General features: G+C 46.0%; 2 protein-coding genes across 2 annotated transcripts in view; both read left to right on the plus strand.

Moving 5' to 3' along the window:
* Nucleotides 1–6,372: 6,372 nt before the first annotated feature.
* The window catches only part of RADIL (Rap associating with DIL domain), a 74,052-nt gene continuing 60,317 nt past the window's right edge, over nt 6,373–20,107 (plus strand). Inside the window, 1 exon segment of the mRNA XM_023516540.1 lies at nt 6,373–6,922. Within this exon segment, the coding sequence (XP_023372308.1) occupies nt 6,388–6,922 (535 nt within the window). The 5' untranslated portion in view covers nt 6,373–6,387.
* On the plus strand, nt 16,016–17,930 carry PAPOLB (poly(A) polymerase beta). Its single transcript, XM_003804062.3, is given in 2 exon segments — nt 16,016–17,878; nt 17,880–17,930. Coding segments are annotated over 2 exon segments (1,914 nt in total).

Here is a 20,107-nt window from a genome sequence, read left to right on the forward strand (position 1 = left end):
CTTGTTAGATTGCAGTCAGACTGTTGGTCAGCTTTCTGAAGGCTTTTGTGGCTGGAGGACCCACACCCAAAAGGGCTATTGACACGGATGCCTTAATTTCTTGCCTTATAGACCTCTCTAGAGCTGCCTGAGTGTCTTCCCAACATCTTGGCTGGCTTACCTCAGAGCTAGTGAGGTAAGCCAGCGATAGAGCAAGGGCAGAAATCGTGTCTTTTATTATTACCTCCAGAAGTAAGTAAGTGTCATTTTGGTAATATCTTATTGGTTGCACAAGTGGGCTCACTCAAGGTCATGAAAACAAGGAGGTGCAAATCACTGGAGGCCATCTTGGAGCTGGCTGCCACAAGAGCAAACGCTAACTTTAAGATCCAAGTCTTAAAGGATGAGTAAAAATTAACCAGATGATGAATGTTTGCATTATGGGATTAATTTTATCCTCCTGAAATTCATATGTTGAAGCTTTAACTCCTAATATCTCAGAATGTGACTATATTTGGAAGTAGGGCCTTTAATGAGGTGATCAAGTTAAAACGAGGCTGTTGGGATGGGCTCTAATCCAATCTGACTGGCATCCTATTATAAGAAGAGGAAATTGGACACACAAAGCGTCATTGTGGTGGTGCATGCACAAGTGAGGACACAATCAGGAGGGGCCATCTGCAAGCCAATGAGAGGGGCTTCAGAAGAAACCAACCTGCTGACAACTCGAGCCCCCAGAATTGTGAGACAATAAATTTCTGTTGTTTAAGCCCCCCAACCTGTGGTATTTTGTTACAGCATCTCAAGCAAACTATTGCAGCTGGAAAGATGTTCCAAGGCCGAAGAACTGGCCTGAGCAAAGACACAGAGGTGTGAAACAATGTAGTAACACTATTACCAGATCCTGAGAAGGGACCAGCAACGTTTTTTGTTAAAGGTCAGATAATAAATATTTTAGGCTTTTGGACTATAAAATCTCTGTTGCATGAAAGCAATATGTAAATAAGGGGAGGTTGCTGTGTTCAAAGAAAACTTTATTTACAAGAACAAATGGCAGCCCAGATCTGGCCCCCCCCACAGGCTATAGTTTGCTGTCTCTGATAATAAGGCATGTGAAGAGCAGGAGATGGGCCTGGTCATGAAGAAAAACCTGAGCCTAAATCCAGGCTCTCCTTCTAGCTCTGATAATTGCCTCTTCAAGGCTGCCATTGTTCATGTGCACCTGAATTGAAATAGTGAACCAGGGCATTTAGCTATAGCATGCCATCCTTAGGGAGGTATGGAGGTTGGTGTGTATATAGAGGTGTCCTGTGGTCCTAGTTCAATTCTTGGCTCTACCTCTAGCAGTCTGACCTTTCTGAGCCTCTATTTTCCCATCTGAAAAGTGGGAGTAATAACATCTGCCTCACAAGAGTTGAGGTGAGCATTGAGATGACCTAGGTAAGGTCCCCTAGGACTTGGCACACAGTAGCTCTTACATCAGTGTCTGTTTCCACTCCCTTCCTCTATGTAGAAAAGAGGTCACTCCTATAAATCATCATACCCCAATATCTGTCAACAAAAAAGTTTACTCCCAAGGGCTGAATTGTGCATATTGATAGCTGAGGCCTCTTCAGCCTCCCAGGACTTGACCACAGCAGCGAGGTGCAAAAAGGATCTGTCGGTGAGAAGCATTTCTTGCAAGTGAAATCCTAACCAGAGGTCCATCAGCATGAGCCTTTGCTTAAAGAAGCTCCCAGGGAGGGCGGTAGGGGCCATAGTCCCAGAACTGACTAGGCTCTGTTTTGCATCATTTTAAGCAAGAGTGCCATGATCTGATTTTTTGTTTTTTAAACTCTGGGTGGGAGACAGAGTGTAGGGGAGAGGGAACTCACCACCCTCGTTCGGTGTTCATTAAGAGGGTAGGGTCACAGCTCTGCCCAACCCGTCCAGCCCATTCACTGGGCTACTAGAAGGTGGGGACCGGAACATAGCCCTGCCGACACCAGAGCAGAGTCCACGAGCACTACAGGGACTTAGCACTAGCCAGGCCTTTCTGTCCAAGCTCCCGCCCCTCGTGCTGCTGGCGGGTGCTGGGGGAGTTAAGTAGCAGGCTTGGCGTCTCCGCACCTAACCCCACCCCTCTTCCTGAGCCCCACCCTTCCCTCGAGGCCCCGCCCCTCGACGCCTCGTCCTCGTCCATTGGGAGGCCAGCAGGGGGAGCCAGCACACAGCTTACTCGCCCGTTGGCCCCGCCCCTTCAATAGGCCCCGCCCCCTACGATTTTGTTTCTGCCTATTGGGCGTCGAGGTGCCTGCTCACTCCCTGCTTCTTCTCGCCCTGCCCACCCCACGCGGCACCCCCGTCCGTTGTGAGGCCCCGCCTACCCTGACCGGCCCCGCCCGTCCGTTGGGCGGCCGGCAGGAGGCGCCGCGGTGCGCGCGGGTGCGGGCTCGGGCTAACCGCGGAGGAGCGGTGCGGGAACGTGGCGGCGGCTGCGGACTGTGCGGGCGGTGAGTGCAGGGTGCGCGAGAGGGTCGCGGAAGCGGGGGCCGCGCCGACAGTGTGGCTCGGCGCCTGCCGGGGCACGAAGGGCGCGGGCTGGGGGCAGCGGGGCGCGCACGGGGCACCTTTCCGGCCTCAGACCTGGGTGCGGAGGGCAGGGTTGTTCGGTTGCCATGGAAACCGCAGGCTAGGGCGGCCTGCGGGGTCCCGTGGGCTTGGCGCGGCTCTAGCCGCTCCCAAGCCCCACAGCGTGGCCTTTGGCCCCGGTTCCAGTGTCCACCTCCGGAAGGAACCCGTGGCCCTCAGTTTCCCGGGCAGCCCTTGGAAGGGAACGCCTGGCTCGGGGTGCCCCGGGCAGCAAAGCGCTGGGGTCCGCGCGCGCTCCCGCGCACACTCCGTCCCGGTTTTCCTTTCCAGACAGCGCGCGCCAGCCGAAAGCGTCGTTTCCCCGCTTTTTCTGTGCCACTTCCAGCCCTGGACAAATACCTCTTCTAAGAAAACATGCCGAGCCGGTGCGGCTGCGTCCCTGTCGCCTGTCAAGTGTTTGGTTAATTTGAATTGCCGCAAGAATTTGCTTGCCGGTCTCTCGGGTTAGCATGGGCCACATCTGCATTCCAGAGGGAGCCAGTCTCTAGTCCGGCTGGGAGAGAAAGTCGGTCCCCTCTCCAGATGCCAGGCGCACATGAATTATGTTTGCATTTAAAGGCATGGCTCCAGCTGGAGCTGTAAAGATAGGATTTATGGAGGAGAGATAAAGCAAAGAGTGCAAAGCACTCTGCGTTTTCCCTCCTGGTGGAAACGATAATGGGTTCCACATTGTCCTGCTGGACGAGAGAGGTCCCTCCACCCATGTCGTCAGCCCGGTACTGACCTCACTCCCTGCACTGCCGCTGTGACTTGAGCTTGTTTTCCATCAGAAACCGGACTCTTCCCTAAGAACAAGAGAAAACATTCTCTAAGAGCAGTGTCCTGCACACTCGCTCTCTGAGCCCTGAGCTTTACCCAAGTGTTTATGTGACAGAGGAGAGAATTGAGCAGAAAAAGAAAAGGCAGGTCACACTTCCAAAAAAACAGATCTGGTTACTCAGGGCGAGCTCTGCTTGGTAGCATTTTTCTGCACTCCTCTTGGATTTTCACAAAATGAATCCCATTTGACAAACTGACTGTCATCTGCATTCTGTGATTTGGGAAAGGGGTGTGAGCATAAGGAGACAAAAAGTTTCTTGAAAGTCCCCAAACAGATAAGTTTTGTATGAACAGGGAATCGATGGGGCTTAAGAAGGAGTTAGAGGGAAGAAATGAATCACATTTTCTTTGTTTACATTTTCCTTTCTTTTTATGATATTGCTAACTCTGCCTTGGAATCTGGCCCAGGAGACTGCTGGAAAAGAGGGAGAGGTGCTCCTAAAGTTCAAGCTTCTAAGGACCCTGGCAGTTGAATATTTGTACTTCTCTATTTCTTTTTTATTAAAGCAGAATTGAATAAATGTCAGACCTGACAAAACCTGCCTTCACCCCTGGGTACAGGGTACCAAGTTCACTCCTCTATTGTATCTGGGGGCCTTTTAAGTTCTTGTATTTGTTTCATGACTTTTCTGCAACTTGGGCTTTTTCCTGCCCAGAGATGGTTTCTGCAGTTTTTGGTGTCATATTTACATTTACATTTGTACATTATCTTCTGAGGCAGAGGCTTCCTAAGCTACAAGCTGCCTGTTGTACTGTGGATCACTTGGACTTTGGCTTGGGACCCTGGGGAGGCTTCGTCTGAAATGATCACTATGCTAAGATTGTCCGTGGAGGGTCAGGCTCTCTGAGAGTGTATGCTGCCTGTGGCCTCTGAGCAAGGGGTTTCTCCTGAGACACGTGGGAAATTTTGAGAGCAGAGTTGTGCAACTTTCAGGGATGGTTAGTAAGAGGCTCTTGGAAGGGTTTTGTCCACTGATCCTCAGGACTTATTTTGAAAACTGACTACAGAAGGCTCAGGTTAGATTGAGAGTGGTTTGAAGTTGCTGGTGTGGTTTGCAGAGGCAGGGCCTTGTGTGATGCAAGCACTACCTAAAAATGCTTTGATTGTAAATTAAATCACAGGGTCCCTAAGGGGACGCTGTGGCCAGCCCAGGGCTTCTTAGAATTTGACAAGGAAACCAGGAGTCACATGTTTCTTGGGAGGAGAAACAGAGCCCTTGACTTACCACACTCCTTTATGGATTGGCTGTGTAAGGCCAAAGAAAATCTCGTGCTTGGTCTGCTCCACCTCGCTGTGTTAAAGCAAGTTCAGGTGTTCAGAAAGCCAGTACATAATGAGAGGCTCTACAGTGGTGAACTGCAAGTATGAGGTTACAGGCAAAGGACAGGGGTCAGCTGCCAGTCCATGCGGCAAATGTCAGCATTTGGAACCCAGTCTTTGGTGTGAGGTTATCCAAGGATTTCTGAAGGATTCTTAGTCCTCTGAGACAGTGTACTACTGCCTCATGGGCTGGTTACTGAGGGGTCAAAGGCAGGTCTACTACCTGCCCTCCTCCATGACTAACCCCAGGGGACAGGTGGCAGGGCCCCAACTGGCTAAGCCTGGACAGTTTCACGGTTTGATTCCTTAGGGGCCTATGGGGCTCCTTTTTCTTGAGGAGTTCCCCTGTTAGTTTCTTCTGCCCTAAGCAGCCACCTTCCTTTCCAAAAGCCTTTTCCAGTGCTTGCAGAGATGTGAGTTGAGCCAGAGAATATAAGTTGATTTTACTGAGTTTAGTGCTGACCCGAGTCATAGTGGCAGGTGACCTGGGCCACTCCTTCCACAGCCTTCTAGAAAATAGACTTTTCTCCTTGGGTCATTAGTCTGTCTGCCTTTGTTTTTGGTAGGAGCAAGAGCACAGAAGTGGGATACGGTGATGATTAGTGTGGGGGCAGTTTTGGAGCCTGAGGCTAAGCCTCAGGTTTTACCAAGCGAAGACCTGCCCTGCCCCTTCCCTGCCCTACTGTTCTCTCAAGAGATTTGTGAAGAGAATGACAAAACCGTCTAGAACTCTGAGCCCCTGGAGTACTAAGGACATTAGAATTATTATTTTCTGACACACAAGAGCACCACAGAGCCGTTTTCTGCACAAGATTGTGTCCCTCTGGCCTGGAGTGGGCTGAACACCCGGCTGAAGGAGGTGGGTGGAACATACACATTCCACTCATGCTTCTATCTGTTCCAGCCTAGTCCTTTGGTGGTTGTTGTGGGGACGTTCTAACACTGCCCTACCTGGGAAGTAGTATCTCTTTTGAGCTAGGCTGGGTCTCTTTAGCCTGGTTGTTGCATTCTTGGGATTTGTGTTTGTGTTTATGTTATTCCTCTGTTAATGTGGCTGCAGTATTTTTCCCTAGTTCCACTGTTTGCAGTTGACTTTCTGCATTACAGACTGGGGTGCAGGAGATGGAGTTGATAGAGAGTTGTTTGCCTCCTCCGTGCTGGGTGGTGGCTCCTGGGTGGCACGGAGCCAGCCCTGCAAGGTCTGCCTTGTGGTGCAACCCTAGCTCAGTGTCAGTCACTCTAACGTGATGTGCTCTGCATGGGGTGCACCAGGCATTGCACTTTGCAGAAATCTGAATCCTGTAGCAGAGCATGTCTTACCGTGGTGACCTCATTGTGCTTCCTAGTAACGGCTTTCCTTGAAGGGCACCTCAGTGCATTCTACCTGCTTATCCTTCGTGGTCGCTGTAGGTTCCAGTCACATCTTCCACTTGGGCTCTGTTCATACTGGGCCCTGGGTGGCAGGTCTGTAAGCTGGGCTGCAAGGGGCCTGTGATGTCCACTGGGCTCTCTTGGGTCTTGCTGGCCCTGATGCTCACAGTGGCTGGTGCTAACTTCTTCCTTGTCCCTCCCAGGGCACGGTCTTTCCTCACTCTTTGGCTGCAGCCTCGGTTCTTGTCCATGAAGGCCTACCCACCATGTTTTATGGGACTCACTTCATCATGTCTCCACCCGCCAAGGGCAAGTTGAAGCGGCAAGGCCAGCTGTTGTCCAGTGTGCTGTCCAGGACTTTGAGCTACAAGCACCGGGACCTGGACCCCGCATTCTCCAGCCTGGGTGCCAGCGATGACCCCTCTGAGCTTTCCACCCAGCTCTCAGCCCCAGGGGTCCTGAAGGTGTTTGGGGACAGTGTTTGTACAGGTACCCACTACAAGAGCGTCTTGGCCACTGGCACCTCCAGTGCCCAGGAGCTGGTGAAGGAGGCACTAGAGCGATATGCCCTGGATCCCACACATGCCAGCCAGTATGTGCTGTGCGATGTGGTGGGCCAAGCTGCAGATGCTGGGCAGCGGTGGCAGGCCCAGTGCTTTCGAGTATTTGGGGATAATGAGAAGCCTCTCTTGATTCAAGAGTTGTGGAAACCCCGAGAAGGCTTATCACGGAGGTTTGAGCTGAGAAAGAGATCAGACGTGGAAGAGCTGGCAGCCAAGGACGTGGACACCACCACAGCAGGTGAGGAAGGGGTGGAAGGCTCTGGAAGAACCATGAGTCTGAATGCCGAGAGGACTGGTTAGGGGAGGATGAACTGGAGCAGTGTGGGGGTGTGCTCAGGGGCCACTCGGGGACATGCTTGCACCATGGGAGTGGCTGAAGTATGTGTTGATCCCTTTCTTTTAAATTCACTGTTGTGGAAATTATAGTATGTCTATACTGCAGGGTGCCTGCCAGTGTTCTTCAGAGGCTGCTGATATTCTTGCAGTATTTTAGGCCAGGTCTACTGCCCAGTTCTTTATCCAGCATCTCAGCTGCAGAGAACTGTACTCACCTCGTTACATGTGAGGTTACAGACGCATCACAGCAAGTTCCTCAGCACTGGGCACCTCATGGGAATGTTTGGGGCAATCAAGTGAAAAGACAAAGAAGGAAGTTGTCCCCAAACCCTTGCAGCCTAGCTGGAGTGCAAGGTCTCAGAGGCAACGAGGGTGTGCCCATTGAGCAGTGGAGCTGGGGACACCTGGGCAGTTGGAGACCTTTTAGGGCAGCCCAGCCTACGGGAGTTGGCCACCAGCTAATGGGAAAGTGCCAGGGGAAGCTTTGGGTGATTGTCTCAGGGATCAAGAGCCCTGTGGCCTGGGGTCTGTGGCTTTGTTTCTGGTTATTATTCAATTGGTGGAAAGAAGTTGATTGTCTTCATAGATGCACCATAAAAATAATTTTGTCAAATCCTGAAAGATTCTTTAATGTATTTCAGATCATGTTGGACATTTTCTTAGTTTCCTGTAAAAGCGATTGCTTTACACAAGAACGGCTTATGTGCCCAGAGTTAGGAAGGTACTTAGCAGATGCTTTGGGGTAGAAAGGGACTTAGGTCCTTGCTGATGTCTTGTGTGTGTCATGGCCGTTCCTTTCTGCTTCCTGGTCTGGAGAATGGGGAAAATGACACAATCCCAGCAGGGTTAATGGAGTGACATGTGAGGACTCTTCAGCAGGTGCTGCTGTGCTGGCATGGTTGTAACTGTTGTCAGTGGTCTACAGCATGTTCTGTGTACATGCACACACCAGCCTCCCCAGGACAGGGTGGGGTGTGCAGAGGGCTTGGTTTTGGCAGGCAGGAGTATTTTGTCATTTATGCTGTTTAGATTTGCTGGCACCTGGTGACAGCAGCTGACTGACTTTAGTTGCTTTTATTATTATTATTAAAGTCTGCACAGACAAGCTTCCTGGTTGCCTGCACCTGGGAGCCCTCTCACCCATAGGCTGCTGCTTGTAGGATTTTGTTTCCAACCTGACCCTGTCTTGTTATGACCCAGTGATCCCTGCAAGGGCCAGTGATCTATTGGCAAGGAGGATGGTACCTTCCCCTCCTCATTCTGAAGGGAAGGTGTGGTGTGGGCAGACGGAGCCCATGTTCTGCACAGGGACAGAGGCTCCTTGGTGAAAGATATGAAATTTCTGCTATTCTTCTGCAAGGTGTTGTGTACACCCAGTGGTTAGTGAAAAGCAGGTAGAACACAGTCCACTCAGGTCTACCGAGTGGTCAGGACTGTTGCTGAGTCGCCTGGGGCCAGCATTACCTGTCCTGAGGTTGTGCTCTGTCACCTGGGCAAGGAGGAGGCCTTGGAGAGCCTTCTCTGCTTGCACAGTGATTGCTGGCAGAGGACTGTGGGGACCAGACTTGTTGCCACAGGAATCAGGGGTATGTTTCATGCTCACCTGCCTCTTCGGAGTTGTTCCTGGCATGATGGTCAAGAGGAGAGCAAGTACAGCCTGTTTAGGTAGCTGTTTTTCAAACCTTTCAAAGAAAGAGTCGATGAAGCTGACCCATCTCACAGACACACCTGTTCTGGCTAGAATGGGCTGTGCCTCCTCCTGCCTGGAGTGGCCCCGGGGCCCCAGGGAGCTGTCTTTTCTCACTGGCCTTCTCTGGGCTGCGGGTGATTTGAGGTGGGATGCTGTCACTGGCATGCTTGTCACAGCGTGTTACTGAGCTCTTTCGTGGAGCCAGGTAGCAGGCAGGCCCATGTTCGGGTGTGTGAGTTGGGCCCACACAGTCCAGGCTCTGTGGGGAGGCTCCTGTGGCCACCCCAGGATGGGGTTTGATAGAACATCTAGAACATTGAGGACATAAACGTGTCCACACACACATGCAGACTTGCACATGTGAGTTGTTCCCCCACGTAAGGATGCCTACAGCCTTTCTGAGGATTTGGAGCTGCCTTTCCTTGTGTTTTCTTAACCCACCACTAAGAACTTCCTCATGCTTCTGGGAAGGACAGGGTAGGAAGGGCGCTGGGCCTTGCTTGCTGCCCAGTGGTTCAGTGTCTCCCTGAGATTCAGAAACAGGGTTCGCTGTGCAGAGGTGGTGGCAAGAAGCCAGGCTGTGTTCATGGAGTAGCGTCTACAGCTGCTCCAGGAAACCCTCACCTGAACTTGGAGTAAGAAGGATCTGGAACTTTTGACAGCCTTTCTGGTGGAGGATTCTCTTCCCAGCATTCCTGACACCTGGTCATGTCACTTACCTTACTCGTCCTTATAAAGAGAAGCCCTGTACCTCCCAGGCAGCCTGTCTATCCGGAGCCTCCTCAGGCATTGATGAGGCTACTTGTCCTGAGAGTGACCCCAGTGCAGACTGTGTGTCACTGTATTATTGGAGGGGGCAGCGTTTGCTGCAGTGAAATGAATATGACAGAGGTGGTGCTGTAGCTTTCAGAAAGATGGCAGGATGGCATCTGTCTTTGCAGTGAAGGCTGGTGAGCGCCAGCATGTGCTAGGCACCTTTGTTCCCTTCCCCAGAGGACCACAGGTGGCCTTGTGCCTACTTCCCAGTGAGAGTACAGTCTGGCCTCACCTGGACAAGGTAGTTAAGAAGGAAAGAGATGGCTGGCCTGTGTGTGTGTGCGCACGTGGGCATGTGTATGTGTCAGTGTGCTGCCCTCCCTGGGACACTGTAACACTACTTTCCATTATTCCAGTTATTGTTGCTACAGGGAAAGCCTCACACTGATTGTGAGTAAGTTGGACTAAGGAGTTGCACTAATTTTGGAGGAAGCATTGAGTAGGGCATCAGGGCATTCACTGCTGTGGCTCTCCGATGCTTCTGGCCCAGGCCTATTAACTGGGACTCTGTAGTAGAAGCCAGTGGTGAAAGTGAGTCAGTTGGAAGCTTCCCATAGGATACCCACCCAGTTTCCATGAATGCTCACAGTATTGTTATGCATCCATACTCATATTCTCAGGCACCTTGGGTTTTTTGTTTTCCATAAAGGTTGCATTTTCATAGCAGCCAGTTTTCTCCTATTTCCAGAGAATCAAAAAATCAAATACCTGTTCTGGGAGAGAGGCTGGTTCAGGTAGGACTGTGGTCTGGCTCATGCCTCGAGGAGAGAGGTCCTGGGTCCTGTCACTGAGATGAAGACAGTACTCACAAATGCTTCCTGGGGACGGGTGATGTCAGGGCCATGTGGTTTTTGTCAGGGACTTGGGAAGGGCCACAGAGCATGGTTTATTTGTATTCATAGGAGGAGTGAGGCTTAGGTCAGCTCAGAATATTAGAGGGTTTTCTTTCCTCGCTTCCTTCCTCTCCTTCCTTTCTTCCTGATGCAAGAGTGTGTTGAGCCTGGATTTCTTGAGCTCAGCCTCACTGGCATTTCAGGCTAGAGCATCTTTGCCATGGGAGGTGTCCTGTGGGCTATTGGGTGTGGAACAGCACTCCACCCTCCTTCTCCTTTATCCTATAGTTGTAGCAGCCAAAGCTGTCCCCTGACATTGCCAGCTGTCCCCAGAAGCAGCTGAACGGCCTTGACTGAGAGGTACTGCTTTGGACCAGCTGATTCTGTTCAGGTGAGCACCTCACCATTGGGGTCAGGCTGCTCAAGACCATCAGGCCTAATCCGCTGGCAGCTGTGCTGGCCTTTCCTGGGCCACTCTGGAGGGCCAGGGGGTACCTCAGTAGCCCAGCTTCTGAGGAGGGCGACAAGTGGTACTGCTGTTTGGTCTGTGAAAGCTGTCCTGTGCAGCCTTTGTGGCCTTCAGAGCCTTGGCATTGGTGCATTCCTGGGAGCCAGTGCTTCCTTCTTTGCTTTGAGTTCCCTCTTCTTAAAAGGGAAAGCTTAGAGAGTGTATAAGGCCACAGAGATTTGAGGTTATCTCTGCAGGCAAAACAAAGACCAGGGATACCACACCAGCAGTCACTGGGCTTTTGACTGATAAACTGCCCATCAAATGGTATTCAATAGGTGATCATTAAATTCTTGTGGTTAGTGCCCCGAGGAGAGAAAGCTTCTCTCTGTGGCCTCAGCTTCCACGTGTATCCAAGACTCTGGAGTGGGATCCATTTTCTCTGAGGTGGTAGGAGAGTGAAGGTGGGAGGGTGTGGCTGCCTAGGGGCATAGACTGTGGCCACCCGAGCATGGTGTGCCACCCTCCCCTCCCTTCAAGCCTTGCACAGAAGGTGGCAGGTGGGTGCAGATCTGTTTCATTGCTGAGTACCCCACTCTGAGTTTACTTTTGTCATTATTCATGGGCTTGGGTCCCCCTTGTGACAGCCTGGAATGTGCAGGGTCCAGGAACGTGAAACTTGCTGCCGCCTTCACTTGCTTGCTGTGTCCATGAATTCTGTCCTCCTGAGTCCTTCAACTTCTTTTAGTTGTTTTCTTTTGAAAAAATTTTCTTCCACTATAAATCTTATTTTTAAAGAACTCTTATCTTAGTTTGAAGGAGGTGATCTGGCTTATTTTTCCTCTTTTTATTTAGGAATAATTGTCTCCTGACTGAGACTTCCTTTCCAGTATATTCTCAGTGATAGAATCATTGTGGGAAACTTTTATTTTATGTGATTTGGCTAAAACCAAAACAACCCCAAACTTTTCTTCACCAACCTAAAAGAGTAATTGAACTTTAAATTGTACAAAGAGGTGGCCAACATGTAGAGAATCTTTTGTCAAATTCTGTAATGAATAATTTGTAAATAAAGGTCTGTTTAGCTACAAATTCCCATTTTCTGTATGTATGGTGACTTTCAGGATGCCTTGTATAATGGACTGGCAAAAGGGGTAGCCAAGGGGGATACTGCAGGGAAGAATTTCAGCCAGGGCAGGAAGTGTGTACCTGTGGTGTGGGGGAGGATTGTCTCTAAGGAGAAGGGCCATTTAGGTGTCAGGGTGAGGGGAAGAGTACTAGAGGTTTATCACCCCTCACGTTCTGTCATCCAAGTTTGAAATTCTTGAGTTTTCTTAGCATTTGCTCCCAATTTGGGATCTCAAAATGTGAGAGTGTATGGTTGTCTTGAATAACTAGCGATTTTATAAACTAAGCAGCACTTAACTCATATTTTCAAAAGCTTCCTTACTGTTTTAATGAGATTTAAAAATTCTAGAGCAGTGCTTCTCAACCTGTGGGTTGTAACCCCTTGTAACTATGAAAATACATCCTGCATATCAGATATTTACATTACAATTCATAACAGTAGCAAAATTACAGGTATGAAGTAGCAATGAAAATAATTTTATGGTTGGGGGTCACCACAACATGAGATACTGTATTAAAGGGTCATGGCAATAGGAGGTATTAGGAAGGCTGAGAACCACTGTTCTAGAGGTATAGTCAAAAAAATTCATTAGCTAGCATTTGCTGTCCAGTTAGTCCAACAAAATGTCCAGTTTGATACCTTTTTGTATTGTGCCAAGTTTCAGTAAAATGGATCAACCTCTTCAAAGTTGTCTTGCATCAGGCAGACATAAAAGCAAATGTTTAAATTTGGTTAAATGGAAACACAGACTGTACTTCATCCTATCAACACTTTGAAGCTTTTACAAAGAGGTACTGGTATGTTATTACTAACATTTAAACCATGTTAATATTTGTTGATTCTCAACAGTGACCTATAATGTTGGTTGAAAGATTTGGGGGGATGTGTTTAAGTCAAATTATGTCTTTCCTCAGTTTAGATAATATGCTAACATAGAGAATGCTAGCTGAGTATTTTTCTTTTAAGAGTTAATGTGACAGGAATGTTGCCAGGGGTTTCAGATATGTATAGAGTGGAAGCAGCAAGCCAGGCCTGTGTCCACCTTCTTTGTCCTGCTGTCTTGGCACAGACTATCTCTTTGTGGAAGAGTACAGATCCTTACATGCCTATGATAGGTTTGAACAAGACAAGCAAGAGTAGAAGGGATTGACCTTATTAGCACTGAGAAATTTTTTTTTAATTTTAATTATAATGAAGTTGAAGAACTGGTCCTAAGTGGTCTCTGTGGCATATTGTGCGCCATGCTGGAAGCAAATGAGGTCTTTATACACTGGCAGAATGGCTATGATTAAGGAGATAAATAAAAAATATTTGGGATTATCTCAATTTAGCTTTGCACCTTAAATACAAACTGGCATCTTGAATTTATGATTGTTTTTAAGATTGTATCTTGTATTTAAGACTGAGTTTGTCTGGTTTCACATAGAAAGTACATAGGATTTAGATTGGTGCCTTATAATTTGGTATGCATTCTTTGGCATATTTTATTTATATTATTTTATTTTATTTTTTATTTTTGGGGATTCATTGAGGGTACAAGATACCAGGTTACACTGATTGCATTTGTTAGGAAAAGTCCCTCTTATAATTGTGTCTTGCCCCCAAAAGGTGTGCCACACACCGAGACCCAACCCCCCTTCCTTCTTCCCTCTCTTTGCTCTTCCCTTCTCTCACCCCTCCCTCCTTCCTTCTCTCTACTATTCCTTTTCCCCCACCTCCCTCCCTCCTTCTCTGTCTCTCTTTGCTCTCCCCTTCCCCACCCCTCACTGACTGAGAAATGTTTTTAAAGCCATGGTAACTGAAACTTGTGTTTTCAGGGGCATGAAGGGACAAGTAGACCAAGAGAACAGAATGTTGAGGCAGAAACAGATCAAATACTCTATGGAAATTTGGTGTGAGCTAGAGCACATAACAAATCCTGAGGAAAAAAATTTGTAAATGGCATCATGACATTTGGCTTCAGCTATAAGGAGAAAAATACAAGTGGATCTTTATTTCAAGTATATCAAAGGTAAAATTATATAGCCAAAAGAAATATTTCATAAGTAAGGTTTAAAAAGTGCCAGCTATAGGGAGAAAAGGTAGAAGGATTTGAGGTATATTAAAATTGAAAATTTCTGTTCAACCAAGGATACTATACAGATAAAAGACAGGTGGGCTGGGCTCAGTGGCTCATTGCCTGTAATCCTAGCACTCTGGGAAGCTGAGGAAGGAGGATTCCTTGAGCTCTGGAGTTCGAGACTAGCCTGAGTAAGAGTGAGACCCCATTACCACTAAAGATAGAAAAAAATTACCCAGGCATTGTGGCAGGCATCTGTAGTCTCAGCTATTTGGGGGACTGAGGCAGGAGGATCTTTTGAACCCAGGAGTTTGAGGTTGCTGTGAGCTAGGCTGGTGTCATGGCATCTAGCCTGAGCAACAGAGTGAGACTCTGTCTCAAAGAAAAAAAAAGTTGCCTTTGTTGGGCTCTTAGGTTGGGCTTTTGAGTGTGGAAAACTAAAGACTCTTGCCTAGAATTGAAAATCATACAACTTCTCACATGTATTGGAGATTCAAAATTATATGAGCTACATGGTCTGGATAATCTTTGTGTAAGAAATTAAATTATATTGCATGAAACTTGATAGTGTACAAAGGCATCTGTTAGAAACAAAGCAAATATTTTTTTGGAAGGCTACATCCTCTATACAGGCACCCCAGGATGCCCCACCTGAAATGAGCTCATAACCCCAAATTATAAAACACAAGAAGTAATGCCACTCTAAATGAGTTACTAGAAAACAAACTATATAACCTAGATTCTCAAGGGCATTAGGAATTGGATCATTAGTTATACTTATTTTACAGTGCTAAATAAGTATGTTTACCATGCTTAAAGAAATAAAAAGGAGGAAAAGAACCCTGAAAGAACATAATGCCATCCAAATAGGCACTGAAGATTCAAAAAGAGGAAGATTGCTCCTAATTAAAAAAAAGTATTTTAGTGGATACTTCAGTGCTTAAAGAGCAAACTAAATACAACTGCCAAGGTAACATGGCACCACCCCAAAAGAAAAATAGGTTAAGAGACATAGAAAATAGAATGAGAAGATTTGTCACATGTCTAAATGAAGAGAATCAAAAGAATGCTAGGGAGAACAGATTCCAGGACATTTATTTTATTTTATTTTTTGCAGTTTTTGGCTGGGGCTGTGTTTGAACCCGCCACCTCTGGCATTTGGGGTTGGCGCCCTCCTCCTTTGAGCCACAGGCACTGCCCTATTCCAGAATCTTCTGGAGGTGACTCTAGAATGTAAAAGGGTGACTCTTTCAATTTGGGGATCATAGGGTATCCTCATGTAAGTAATAAAAAGAAATCTACCCCAGGACACACAGTGGTAGAATTGCAGGACAGTAAAGACAGATTCTTACAGCTGCCAAGAGGAAAAGACAGACAAGCAGCAGTTTATCCTGATGCAGAATTCTTGACCAGAACCAGAGAAACCAGAAGACAGCAGAATAGTGTCTTCAAAGCAAGGCCAGATATAACTGCCTACCTAGAATGCAGACCTAGCTAAACCATCATCCAGGAACCAGCTGCAGCAAACAGGATAGGGAGCTATGATTTTCTCCATGAAGGGATTTCTAGATTTCCAAAGGATCGTCTGAAGATGCTTCAAGAAGGATACAGATCTAACATATCAGAGCAAATGGTGACCAAAGAGATGGGCAAAGCCGGGTTAATGTATAAAACAGGAATAACAGGATTGAATTTGGCAGGTTAAAGGCCACTCTGAGCCCTGTGCATCCCACCCTTGGGAAAGCCAAATTTCCCGTGAGGCCTTGCAGCGGCGTCCGGTGCGCAGGCGTCTGCGCGTGCGCGGTCCGTTCTAGAACGCCACTGCTCTGGGGTCCGGGCGCCATGTTGGGGCCGAGGGGAAGGAGGAGAAGCGCTTGAAGCGGCGGGCGCGGAGCGGGAGCGGGGTTGGACCAGGGCTGGTAGGAGCCCCGCCCCTCCCTCCTCAGCGGATCATGACCCGTACAGCGGCCGCGGAGGTCGCGGTGGGGGGGGACGTGCCCTGGCGGGGCTGGCTCTAAAGATGATGCCGTTTCCGGTGACAACCCAGGGATCACAACAGACGGCGCCTCCGCAGAAGCACTATGGCATCTCCTCCCCTATCAGTCTAGCTGCCCCCAAGGACACTGACTGCACACTTACCCAGAAATTAATCGAAACCCTGAAGCCCTTTGGGGTCTTTGAAGAGGAAGAGGAACTGCAGCGCAGGATTTTAATTTTGGAAAAATTGAATAATCTGGTAAAGGAATGGATTCGAGAAATCAGTGAAAGCAAGAGTCTTCCACAAGCTGTAATTGAAAATGTTGGGGGAAAAATTTTTACATTCGGCTCTTATAGATTAGGAGTACATACAAAAGGTGCCGATATTGATGCTTTGTGTGTTGCACCAAGACATGTTGATCGAAGCGACTTTTTTACCTCATTCTATGATAAATTGAAACTACAGGAAGAAGTAAAAGATTTAAGGGCTGTTGAGGAGGCGTTTGTACCAGTTATCAAACTATGTTTTGATGGGATAGAGATTGATATTTTGTTTGCAAGATTAGCACTGCAGACTATTCCAGAAGATTTGGACCTAAGAGATGACAGTCTGCTTAAAAATTTAGATATTAGATGCATAAGAAGCCTTAATGGTTGCCGGGTAACAGATGAAATTTTACATCTAGTGCCAAACATTGACAACTTCAGGTTAACTCTGAGAGCCATCAAACTGTGGGCCAAGTGTCACAATATCTATTCTAATATATTAGGTTTCCTTGGAGGTGTTTCCTGGGCTATGCTAGTAGCTAGAACTTGCCAGCTTTATCCAAATGCAGTAGCGTCAACTCTTGTACGTAAATTCTTCTTGGTATTTTCTGAATGGGAATGGCCAAATCCAGTGTTACTGAAAGAGCCTGAAGAAAGGAATCTTAATTTACCTGTGTGGGACCCAAGAGTAAATCCCAGTGATAGGTATCATCTTATGCCTATAATTACACCAGCATACCCACAACAGAACTCCACATACAATGTGTCTGTTTCAACCAGGATGGTCATGATTGAAGAATTTAAACAAGGGCTTGCTATCACACATGAAATTTTGCTGAGTAAGGCAGAGTGGTCCAAACTTTTTGAAGCTCCAAGCTTCTTTCAAAAGTACAAGCATTATATTGTACTTCTGGCAAGTGCACCAACAGAAAAACAACATCTAGAATGGGTAGGGTTGGTGGAATCAAAGATCCGAATCCTGGTTGGGAGCTTAGAGAAGAATGAATTTATTACTCTGGCACATGTGAATCCTCAGTCATTTCCAGCACCCAAAGAAAATCCTGAGAAGGAAGAATTTCGTACAATGTGGGTAATTGGGTTAGTGTTAAAGAAGCCAGAAAACTCTGAAATTCTCAGTATTGATCTCACCTATGATATTCAGTCTTTCACAGATACAGTTTATAGGCAAGCAATAAATACTAAAATGTTTGAGATGGATATGAAGATTGCTGCCATGCATTTGAAAAGAAAGGAACTTCATCAATTACTGCCTGATCATGTGCTTCAGAAAAAGAAAACACAGACAGAAGGTGTGAGATTAACAGCTTTGAATGACAACAGGCTTGACTTGTCTGTAGACAGTGAAAACAGAATTTCTGTGCCTTCATCTACTAGCACTATGAAGATTGGCCCATTGACTGGCAGCTCTCAGGGAAGAAGCAGTCCTGCACTGACTTTAATGGCAGGATCTGTAACCAACATACAGGCTACTGAAATTTCCTTGCAACAAGTGAATCCCAGTGAAAGCTCGGGGGTTGCATCGAGTGAAAGCATTCCTCAAACTGCCTCACAACCTTCTATTTCACCATCACCAAAGCCCATGGTCCCCAGAGTGGTTTCTTCAACGTGTCTTGTAAGCCATCCACCCAGATCTTCAGGAAACACAGCAACAAACATACCGAATCCTATAATAGGCGTCTAGAGGACATTCTCACCTCATAAATAAGAAACAAGAAAACCAAAACCAAAGAGAACTGTGTAGAGTGACAAGTACAACTCTATTAGAAACAAATAATTCAGACCACGGCTTCTCTGTTGGCCTCTCAGGAAACATCCAGTACAGATCTTTCCAATATCCCTGTTCTCCCTGCAAATCCTATCCCTGTTATCAAGAATTCAATAAAACTGATCCAACGGATAAAAACAACTTCAAGGGTCCATAAACGATATCTGCCAACTCAACTGTTGTCTTCAAATGCTAAAGAAGGAGAGTGAAGGGTACCAGACTAGATATGACTTGAAATAGATTTATCTATCGCCATTTGGTAACTTCCTTTACTGGGCTAATACTGATCAGAAGTCCAGACTAGTTTGTGAAGCTAGGGGTACTAATATTAATGTGTCAGATTATCAATGTGTCAGAAAGCTACATTAGTTATTTCAAAGGACTACTGCCCTTGAAAAACCTTCCAGCTATATTTGTACACATAACTGACATCTGGATTGGATTTAAGTTTGATGCATTGTTGGGATAATTTGCAATACAAACTGGTATCAGAATTTCTTATACTGATGATGCACTTTATATTTTTTATTAGAAAGTAGAACTAACTAGATTTTTCAACTTGATGAATTTTAGTTTTTTTCCTGAAGAGGTTTCTTCACTATTAAGATTGGATACCATTGTGTAGTGGTAACACTATACCTCAGAGAAAGCATAAAAGTACATCTAGCTCAGTCCCTGTAAGGTAGCTGTAACCCTTTAAAATGAAATTCAACTTTAGGGTACGTATTTGACATCAATACAGTAATTACTTTGGTTTTGATGGGACGTGATTAAGAAATGATACATTTGTTTTATCTATAGAATTATTTTAGAGAGTATATAATCAGCGATCAAACATTTTCTTTGAGCTAATAAAGCTCCATATTCTCTTGTCCTTAATCATTTGTCCTAAAACAAAAAAGGCTTTTTGCCTTCCCCTCTTCTTTTAACTTGTATGCACGAGATACGCCTGTATGTCATTTCATTTAAAAAACCCAGAATACTAGTATTTTCTAAACCATGATGTGAAACCCATACTCCTGTGGCTACATGGCACAAAACACCAAATTTTGGTTTCATGGCTAATATTTTAGTAAAACTTTACTAAAGGTAAAGCCTGTGAAACATGTTACTAGTCTTAGATGGCCATTTGATCTCTCCATATGAGGCATTTTTGATCTCTTATGTCTGAGAAATTTTATAAATTCCACAGAATACCTACTTATAGGAAAATTAATTTCCAATTTTAAACAAGTAGGCAAAACAGCATTTTCTCCAAGAATTTTAAGTCAATTTTAATTTTTTAAATTACTTATCAAAATTTATCAGTAAATTTTATGTTAGAAACATAAAAATAATTTCTAGCAAACACTTGACATTTAGTCAGTTTTCTACTCTTTGTTTTATCCTATAAAAATAAGGAATACTTTACTTTAAAATTTTGAAAATCTCTCATAATTAAGCAGAAGAGCATCCATGTTTAGGAAACATGAAGGACAACAGATGTAGATGAATGGAAGGTCTTTCTTAATCCAGACATAGAAAACTTAATAGGCTTTCCAATTAGCCTCATTCTGACCTCTCTCACCCCTCCTCAACTGTTCCTTTCTACCACATGTGCATTTTTCATGTTAAACTGCGATTACTTAAACTCTTCCTATTGTTCTAAATTCTCCAAAGTTGGAATATAGTCTTTTTCCTTTTAGGCTATACAGTACTTGAGACTTTCTTTTCACTATTACTTTTTGATGTCTAGTATACAATATTTCTGTTTTTCATATCTTTGACCTGTGCAATCACTTTACCCTTTCACTATAATAATAAATCGGGTGAAGTAGGTACCATGTTCATGTATTTTGAATAACTATGGTATAAGGTTGAAATTGCCAGTCACACATTTAGTCTTGTCATTTTGTTTACATATTGGGGAAAAATTAGTTTATTAAACATTTCTTGTAATTGTACCTGTTTTACCGAGCTGGAAACTTGGGACTTTTTATTTCTAATATTTATTACCTGACTATCAGACAACTTTTTTCATATGATGTGCATAGTGACTGGAGTTTGCTTTGTTTTGTAGTTCTGTACTCCTTGTATTTTCAA

Source organism: Otolemur garnettii, unplaced genomic scaffold (assembly GCF_000181295.1).
Source record: "Otolemur garnettii isolate 467f Iridium unplaced genomic scaffold, OtoGar3 scaffold00092, whole genome shotgun sequence".
In the NCBI taxonomy this organism is placed as follows: Eukaryota; Metazoa; Chordata; class Mammalia; order Primates; family Galagidae; genus Otolemur; species Otolemur garnettii.